The sequence below is a fragment of the Phragmites australis genome, chromosome 2 (genome assembly GCF_958298935.1).
Source record: "Phragmites australis chromosome 2, lpPhrAust1.1, whole genome shotgun sequence".
Lineage (NCBI taxonomy): Eukaryota > Viridiplantae > Streptophyta > Magnoliopsida > Poales > Poaceae > Phragmites > Phragmites australis.
The window spans coordinates 32357199-32367473 of NC_084922.1; the positions used below are offsets into that span (position 1 = coordinate 32357199).

Sequence of the window (10275 nt, forward strand, 5' to 3'; positions counted from 1 at the left end):
AGACCTCCTTCTATACGTACACGACGTGCTCTGCGTATCAGGAATTCTTCATTGGCCAGACAGAAATCCTGAAGGCATGCCAGTTATGGAAGGTTAGGGTTCCAAACAAATGCCTTTTCTTTACTTGGTTAGTGCTTCATCGTCGATGTTGGACCTCAAAGCTCCTGCAAAGACATGGCCTCCAAAATCACGGACCCTGTGCGCTTTGCTCTTAACAACCAAAGCTCTTGGATCATATGCTTCTCGGCTATGTTTACAGCCGCGAGGTCTGGTTCCGGGTGCTCCGTCGTTGTGGCCTACAGCACTTCACCCACTCGTCGATGGACAGTTTTACCGAACGGTGGGTTCGATCACGGAAAAGGGTTTGCAAAGCCCAACGTTCTTCCTTCGATCCTTTTGTGCTCGTGATCATCTGGAAACTGCGGAACAAGAGGAATGCAAAGGTCTTCAGGATGCACCTACTCCAACATGTCGAGCTGATTCAGTCGATAATGGAAGAGGCAGTGCTATGGAAGAGAGCGGGCCTGGTCGTGTTGCTGGACTTGTATAATTAATGCATCTATGTGTTTGTCGGTTTGGTTCATATTTTTATTTATTTTGCCGTATAGTTTCCTAGGGCTTTTGGTGTGTTTTCGGTAGATATAAATTCCACTTCTCTTAATCCTAAACGTCCAAAGCACGATTTTGAAAGGAAAAAATTATCCAAACTATGGAACCGTAGGCGGGGAAACGGCCATGGCCATCTCCTTCAGAACATACGCGGGTGGCCCACTTCGGCGGCGTGCACTCGGTGTTTCTCGCTTGGTTCGCACGCGCGCTCAGCGACAGCAGCCGGGCCAGTCGGTCGCGCGCCAGACCACACGTTTGAGGATGAGGCTCGCACGCGGGCGGCGGGCTTCTCAACATCTCGGTTAACGGCTCGAGATTTCGATCGGCACTCGCCGTCGCAAGTCAGATCAGCTGAAACGCCGTTCACCAGTTTGTATGCCGTGCGAGCAAGCCATTACCCGTCAGATCCCTTCTTATCACACAGTGGCCATCTTCCTCCGCCTTCGCTCGCGGTTGCCGGTTCGCCATGGCCACAGGCCTGACCGGCGGGCACGTCGCCGTGGCCGCGTGTTGGGGCCAGGACAGGCGTGAGGACGGCCCCCGCCGAGAACTGCTTCACCGGCCTCGACGACACCGTGATCAACTGATCATCGGGTTCCTCTGCCGATTCGACCCTGGCCGGCCTCCGCGCCCGTTCACCGAGGATTGCTAGCTGCAAATGCACGCTCCTCAGCGGCGACATCAGGTCCTGCCAGTTCCGCGGCGATGGTGTGCAGTGCAGGCCCTCTTCGCCCTAACGGTTGCAAGCACGGGGAACTACAGCCCGTCAGTCCGAGGGCTTATCCGAGTACCCTCTGGATCCGGGACTTCTCGGGGTGGCTTTGTTATTCTATAGGTCGGCCCAGATTTCTGCTAGTAACCGGAATAAACGATGGGTTTGGCCCAGCCCATATCTTTTTCTTCAGGCAAGGCCGAAAAGCGATAAACCGAACGGGCTGCATTAAGTCCAATGGATTCAAAATGTGGGAGGTGCGACGGCAGGAGCATTGCCATTTGCAAATATAAAATACGAGTTTTGACCTCAAGAAGTTACAGCTAGTCCTATTGCGTTTCAGATGGTAAAAATGTCCCTGTCGTCTGCCGACGACCAAATCCTTGCCAGATCATAGACAAACTGTATTACAACAAGCCAACGCCATTCCCAAGCCCGGATGACGATATGATTGGCCATTTACCATTTTACATGGAAGGAAAATTAGAGAAGTACACAACAAATAAGAAAAGAATCAAAATACTAGCCCTCAGTACATATCCTGGACACAAGCTAACCAAGCTCATGGAAAACTAGCACTACCAGCGTGGTATTATTATAACCAGGCCTTCCAAGTTTGCCAGAAGACAGCATTTCTTGGCTGATGTCCATCACCGCCAGAAAACCGCAATGCCTTCCGCATCAAACCTTCCTAACCTGAATGTTATGTGTGGATTGTGATCTCCAGATGGGCTGTTTGCCACTTTGAACGAGTGCAACCTCCTCGCCGTCCTTAACCATACCATGTTTCTGTGAAATGTGGCATCATATTAGGGGATCTATCTTGGACCCTTGGTTAAATAAATGTACAAAAAGAATGTACGAGGTGCAGATATGCAGATATTTAAGGCACCATTGTTAGGTAAACATCAACCGGGAGGATAACCGGACGGCGTCGGCTGTCAGGGAGGGATTGAACTATAGATTGAGAAGACTAAGTACATTGGGGGAGACATAGGAGTAGGGGATTGAAAACTAGATTGATTTCTCTTGCTTGATAGATTAATCACGGTTGGCGCCGTGTACATATGGCCGGCTACAAAGACTATTCAAACCAACTCTGTCTCTAATCTTATCTCTAGTTTAAATCCAACTCAATGTTTTAATCTTATCTCTAATTCTCCTGATTTAAACTAACCAATCTCTATCTTACCTCTTAAACCGAACCTGATTCAAACTAACAAACCAATCACGTGCTACACTACAGATGTTACTGTTCACTCGTATGACCAGTGCGCGTGAATAGTAATTCCTGCACCTAACACCATTGTTTTGTCATAAAATCATAATCTCTCATATCTGCTGCCAATAGATGCAGTGTACAGGTCTGACTACGTAGTTATGTGAACAGCTGCATATTAGCTTCATTTACCTGAGCGACATTACTTTCGCACAGCATATGTACCATGTCAGACATTCCAGCCCCAAAAACTTTGGTCAGAAAATGGTTCATCTCAGATTGATAGCAGCAAGAGTCAAGTCATTGTCGGTATCTTCATTCAGCCCATTGTTTCTAGCAAGACATAGTGTTGGTATCTTCATTCAGTCCTTTTGGTTGTTCGATGTGTTCATGCTTACCCAGTTTTCATGTTCTACATTAAGGTGCCACAGCCACGGCAAGGACTACGGACTACCAACAGCAAAGCCTTTTAATCCCAAGCAAGTTGGGATAGGCCGTAGGCAAGTACTGTCGGTCCAAATTGTGCCCGTATGTAAACCTACTTTAAAGTTACAATGCTAAGTTCAATCTGAGTGTAGGCTGTATGAGGTTATTTTACCTACTTTAAAGTTTACAATGCTAACTTCAATTTGAGTGCAGGCTGTATGAGGTTATTCTCAATATTATATGTATATGGATAGGTCCAACTGTTGCAAACATAAAGATTAGATAACGAATTGGGATCACAAGGATAGCAAATTAAACATGTCCTTAACCATATAGTCAACAATAATTAAACTGGTGCTGAAACTACGAAAGATAGATTGTACGAGTCATTACCAGCAAATAAGACAAAGCGTCACCAAAAGTCTTCTCAGCATCATCAGAAAATTCCATTTGGACTGGACATACACCTTGGTACAAAGCCAATCGTTGTCTAACTCTGTCCCTATAAACAGACCAGCAACAACAATATTCGCTTAGATATGCAAGGATTGTTCGAATATATGAACAAAAGGAGAAAATATCAACCAAACAAAGCTAAATCTAGGGATATGATCTATTTCAGATTAGTTGTCCCTCATCCGTGCAACAGGAACATATCACCTCATTTCCTAGGAAATGCTAGTAGTGGATAGTTTACTGTTTAACTAAGGATTTCCAACAGAAATTTCATAGGAAACCCTACAAGCTTTCTAAATATGTATCAGGATAACTCTTCCTCATGAAGTGTTTCAGGATGTCTTCACGCTTAGTATTCATCCAGTAGAAGAAGTATTCATCCAGTAGAGGAACTTCACGTAATTGTGAAGGTCATCATCTAGAGTTCATTTAGATAGGCTATAAAAACCTACAAAATCTTGAAATATCTTCAGTGTTTCTAGAATGCATGTCTTACGTGTAAAACCACAAAATCGCATATATGATTCAAAGCAAATGGGTACATGGGTTCATCGCTAAAACTAGACTAAGAAGTACACATTAAATGGATATGTTTGATCCAAAGGTTATCAAGTATCAACAAGCTGTTCAGTTGGACAGGGTAGCCTAATTGGCTGGTTTCACAAATTATGATATATACGAGGAAACAGAAATCGATTGCTAATTACTACACCGAATAAATTCAAATACCTAACAGCATCAGTGCTTCTATCTCCAATAGGTCAAATTCAGTTCAATTAGATAAAACATGCCCTCAGAAGACATTTTATTGTTAGAGTTATTACAATGGGATATATAAATAGGACCATAGCAGCTTTATCTTGTAGGCTGCATGCATTGGAACAAAAGAACAGAAAACTTACTGATCTGTAAAGGCAAAAATAGTGCCAGATGGCCGATAGTGACTAAGCAGGATAGCCATAAATCCTGTCCTGGTGAAAACCACAATTGATGTTCGAAGAGTATTTGACATCATTGTTGCATGGTACGCGAACATTTCACTCATGTGGTTCTACAGAATGAAATGTGGTTAGAAAATGGAAGAAGCATATCATAATGATGGAGAAAGACTGGAGAAGGTGTCAGACCTTGAAAACCTGACCAAGGTCAGCAGGTGTTTCCCCACCAGGAATAGTTGCCTCAGTTCTCAGGGCAACGGTGTGCATGACCTTAACAGCTTTCAAGGGAAATCTGTCAAAAAAAATCAAGTCATTAAGCTTAGCGTTAAGTCTCTACACTGATTTTCAACATAGATCAGGGGAAATAAATCACAAGGCTTGCAAATATATGACATACAAATCAAATAAGGCCACAACTTTTAAACCAAAACTAGAAAACTCCTTTATTCATAAGTTCGCAACAAAATTATTCAAGCAGCTATTATACCTAAGTTACTTCTTTGAATAATTGAGATTGCATCAAACCAGAGGCCATTCATCTTAAGTTTGACAAAATAAACCCAAATATCTGAACTTCAATGGAAACTAAAAGAATATACATGACATTAAGAGTTCAGATTTGAAATACTGAAAATACATATAAACAGTATATTCCATATTCCATAGCAGGAAACAAAAGGGACAAGCAATTCTGCCTGCAGCAGTATATTTTTGTATGGATTTGCAGTGTCAGTTATGATAGTATCTGGAACTTTTGAATAATGCAAGCGCCAAATAACAATGCTGTAAAATAGTCATACTTTAGTAAAATAAAGAAAATTTAATGAAATGTGTGGTCACATAGTTACCTAATACGACCAATAAAAATATCTTGTTACGAACAAAAAGCAAAATACACATACTTTCCATGTGCAGTTTCCCCAGAAAGCATAACTGCATCAGCACCCTCTCGAACAGCTATAGCAATGTCTGAAACTTCTGCTCGGGTCGGAGTTGGATGAACAATCATACTTTCTAGCATATTAGTAGCGACAATAACAGTCTTTCCCATGCTCCTGCACATTCTAATAATTTCTTCCTGCGCAAAGGAGCATGAAATTTGAAGATGTAAATGTCAGTCACCTTTTTGTGACAAAAAAGGAATAAATTTTATTGACTATTCATGAGTAAGCACTAGGCACAAGCCAACAACCTTCAAATTGCACAGCTACATATATGCCATATTGCCATGTATCAAACAAGAAACTGAAGAAAGCAATGCAAAGTAGTCCAAACAGTTACATAGGCATACAAGTGTACACTTTAGACTTTGCAGTGCAATGGCTTGTAAGAGATGATCAACGGCATCGTACCTGCAACAGTGGCACCTCCTCAATAGGTAGTTCAGCTCCTAGGTCACCCCTGGCAACCATAGCCTATGGTATCAATATGAAATTGGTTAGTTCCCTCAAAATGTTAGATAGGTGAGAACCGGCTGCAAAATTAATAGGTCATGCCCTTAAACTAAAATCAGAACAAGGAAAATAGAACAGAGGAATGTTCATGATTTCCCACACAACTCAAGACCATTCACGCCAAGATGAACCTCTTGAGTCTTGATGGCATTTTACTAAACCCAAGCATAATTAAGATCAGATCCTTACCCCATCAGATGCTGTGATGATTGAATGAAGGTTTGGAATGGAGTCTGCACTTTCAATTTTCACAATTACATGTATGTCAGCACTGCAGCCTGAAAATAGAATAAAAATGAAATCAATACATTATGGACACAGTGCATGATACGATTGTTTCTAAAGCAGGAATGATGATTACTTATGAGATAATCCTTCAGTTCATGGACAACTTGAGCATCTTTGACAAAAGAAACAGCATAGTAATCAACCTGATTTTCCACACCAAACTTAATATCGTCCCAATCCTTATCTGCAAGTTTGAAAAAGGTGTATGAAATAAGAACATATACATTAGATGCATTAGACAAAGAAAATATTGCTGACAATTACCTGTGATTGATGGCAAGGTTGCACTCTTTCCACGAACGTTCAGGTGACGCCTAGATTTCAATTCACCCCCATCAATAACTTCACATTTCACAGAATCTTCAGTTTTTGACTTTACCAACAATGACATCATTCCTCCTAAGAATGCATAAAAATTGGTCAATACGAACATGAAGAAAAATCATTGAATAACAAAGATACATTAGAGAAGAGTCGAGATTGAACAGTAAGTTAGATAGTTCTCTGACATCCAACATAATTGAACAGCTAATCAGCTATGCACAACTAAGTAAGAAGCAAATTGATATTTTTGAATTTCATCTTAGAAAATTTGGTGCAGTACTGAAAGTAATTATGCACACCATTATTCTCATAATTTGCTTATGTACAGACTACAGTCAAGCATGTTAGGGACGCTAGATAAGAACATACATGCATATTTGATGCAGAATTCGTGCTAGCAAAGATCCAAACGCCCTAGGGAAGCGACACATGATGTGTCAATGGAGAAAATGAAGAATAACATTATGATGAGCAAAACTAGGAAAGTTTACTGCAATAATTGACAGAAGTTGACAAGTACCACTATGGAAAATTTAGTAGTGGATCATTTTAGATATAGTGATTTTCTGATTTCTGTATTCAGATTTCAGAGACGATGTGTGCAATCATGTGGCACTGGATAAAACAAATGAGTGAAAACATAGAATATTTGGAAGGGGATAGAATATCAGCATACCATCTACAAGGAGCATGTCACCCACTTCTACATCGTTAACAAAGTCGTCATAGTTCACGCTAACACATGTATCAGTCCCAACTCCCCTTTTGATGGTAAAAGTGAACTCTTGGCCACTTTCCAGAAATATCGGTTGAGGCAAATCTCCACTCCGAACTTCTGGTCCCTGATTTGTAAATCAAGGCAACATATGATAAATGAAATGCAAAATAAAAAGATTCAATTCTATTTATCATTAATATAGTAAATCAATTGCTAGCATGGAAATAAAAGACTAATAATAAGAACTAAGAATAATGCAGGAAAGTAGCTTCTTCCTAAAAAAGCAGCTTCTAAGGATGAGAGCTCTCTATTTGTGATTTAGAGTAGATGCTCTGAAAGGAGTAATACCAACCTTCGTGTCAAGCATAATAGCAATCACATTGTCTCCATGCGATGCATTATATTCCTTCACTAGATCAATAACTTTCTTGTGTGATGCATGGTCTCCATGTGACATATTAAGCCGAGCCACGTTCATGCCAGCCTCAGCGAGTTTCCATATCATATCTCTTGTGTTAGTTGAGGGACCGATGGTACACACGATCTTTGTCTTGCGCCTTACATTTGGTTTAGACCACACACCATTTGCTGCAGTTGCAAGTTGCTGAATAGCCTTAAGGTGCTGGAAGTTTGCTTCTTCCTGTCAAAGAACAAATATTATTAACAATAATTTCCAAATCTCTACTCATAAGGTGCCATTCTAAAATGTACAGTTATATCATGAGTAACTGGAACATTCAGTTCACAAAAGCATGCCACACTAACAAACTGTACATCATATTCAGTGACAGCCATAAAATAAGAATTTAAGTCTTCTCATTGATCTTAAGTTATCATAGGCCTGGACAAGACTGAGAGAATGGAGATTTGACCAAAGTCAAAGTGATAACTGTATTCAATCAGATGAGGGTGCTTTGTAATAAAATTGCCCTGTTTAAGCACAGAATTGACCAGGTTACCTACTATACAGCTTAGTAATTTCCTAGCTTTGGGATTTGCTAAGAGTTTTGCTTACAGATTGCATTCACCCAATACTCAAATCCTAGTTCATCTAATTTTTGTATATAAAATAATGTTGTTATATTAATCTACAGACTTCAGGAAGCCTCCACTGATTCCTCGTTCCCCAGGGATCTTACCTTCCCCAGGTCCAATGTCCAAGGTGACAAAGGTAGCAGCACCTCCTTATCTCAAATAACTCACTGGTGTTGAGATATTCTCATTTAGCTAGAAATTCTAGCCTTTTTGTGGCCGGAAATGTGATAAGTAATGCAGATTTTGCTGACAAGTATTCTCGTGTGTGTTGGAGGAATAGTTATGAGACATGATACCACTAGTGTGTGTGTGTGTGTGTGTGTGTGTGTAAGGTGCAACTTTACACATTTCCCTTGTTACCAAAGGTTCCTAAACTAATTCAATGGTGTCAGTGTCATTTTCGCAAACAGAAAAATAAACCCATATCCAGACAATCTCTAGCAAATAAGTACCATGAACCTTAGGCTCAATCAGAAGGAAGAGATGGCACGATTGCACCGTATTTACATGTCACAACGTGTTACTTAGCAAAACAAAAGGACCACCAGCTTCGGTGCCAGGCCCAGTAGAGATGCATGTAAGAAGGAACGGTGAAAGCAATGAGTACACGCCAAAATTCAATTGATTCCATGGGCACATAGAGATAATCCAATAATGACATCCCCCGGACGATTCCGCCCTCTAAATTTCGCCGTCACTAACACGACAGTGACCCAAGCAGGTTGAATCCAATTTCACCGTCATGGAAAGGCAATTTTAACGCCCTTTCAGCTGGAAAGTAACCCGTGACCTCAAAAACCACGTCCCCGTCCTAAATCCACCCACGGATGCAGGATTCCCCGGCCAGCCTCCACCAGAGCGGCAGCAGTCAATGAGTACGAGGAGGCTGCGCTACCTTGACGGCCGCGTCGTCGTCGGGCGACACGGGAAGCACCTCGGCGTCGGCGCGCGGGGCGCGGCTTATCACGGACGTCACCTGTGACTCGCGTCGGCCCCTCGCTGCCACGGCCCCGCTCCACCTCTCCCTGGCCGCGCCCACCGCGAGCGGCTGCAGCCTCGCGGCCGCCGCAGGCCGGAGTGCGTCGGCCCTAGATCCACCGCCCAGAGGCCTGGCCGCTGCAGCCGCGGTGCCCGCCGCTGCCACCACCTGCGCCATCACTATAAGTCTATACGGGCGCGAGGTTTGGAGTTGGCAGTAGATAGGGGTGGTGACTGGTGAGGCAGGCGGGCGTGCGCGGTCGGGGTGGTGACTGATGGGCGGTGGCTGGGCTGGCTGGTTGGCTGCTGTGCCTGTGCTGATGCGGCGGCTTCGTTTGTATCGAACAGGGGTGGGGTGCGGGAGGGTGAGGACGAGGCGGGGCCCGCGTGGCATAGCTGGCGTCGTCAGTCGTCACTCGTTCGTGCACTGTCCGCTGCCTGCCTCGGCCCTCGGCGCGCGGCAGCCTCACACGTACAGTGCTCTACCTTGGACTCTCCGCCGCGGCTTGGCTGGGGCGGAATGGAACAGGCGGCGGCGTCAGCCGGGCTGCGGTTCTCTTAGGTCCAGTCACGAGGTCGAGGAGCGCTGGGTTCGGGGCTCGGGCTCAACCTGAACGGCTGGTTGAGCAGTGAATAGTATTTATTATCCCTGATGGCGAGGGCTCCTGGGAGGACGGGGAAGTCAGCTTAAGAAACCATGTGGTGGACTACGAAGGCAGACCAGGTGAAATGAGCAAATGACTTCTCCTGCCGTGCTTAATAGCACGTCCAACACGTAACGGGGGGCAAGTCAAACAACAGCTCCTGATGTGCCTCTTGGAATATGCATGCATGCATGGTGGCACGTGCTTTGATAAAGGAAACTGATGTAGCAGCACTGCGCACAGACTTCTCCTAACGTGTTGGAACAGGAACGAGCGATGTCTTAACGTCCAACTGCAATGGAGAATATTTTTGTCCGTTCAATTCTCGGGAAACGACTGCCGAAGTTGCCGGCAAACCATAAGAGAGGTAGCTCTGTTGATCCATCAAAAGTATTGCGCATACGTGAAAAAGTGTCTCAGATAAAATTGGTGCAAGTGATGACTGGCGAATTCCAATATTTTGCATGCTTGGCC

The 10275-nt window shown here is 43.5% G+C and overlaps 1 protein-coding gene across 1 annotated transcript; it reads right to left on the reverse strand.

Annotated features, from left to right (window-relative positions):
- Positions 1-1665: 1665 nt before the first annotated feature.
- LOC133908404 (plastidial pyruvate kinase 2-like) lies at positions 1666-9549 on the reverse strand. Its single transcript, XM_062350416.1, has 12 exons — positions 9075-9549; positions 7497-7784; positions 7103-7268; positions 6367-6501; positions 6176-6286; positions 6004-6092; positions 5713-5775; positions 5263-5438; positions 4550-4652; positions 4325-4473; positions 3360-3468; positions 1666-2110 (listed from the first exon to the last, which is right to left on the reverse strand). The coding sequence occupies exons 1-12, from the start codon at positions 9333-9335 to the stop codon at positions 2003-2005; spliced, it is 1758 nt and encodes a 585-aa protein (XP_062206400.1). The 5' UTR covers positions 9336-9549; the 3' UTR covers positions 1666-2002.
- Between the last annotated feature and the right edge of the window lie 726 nt (positions 9550-10275).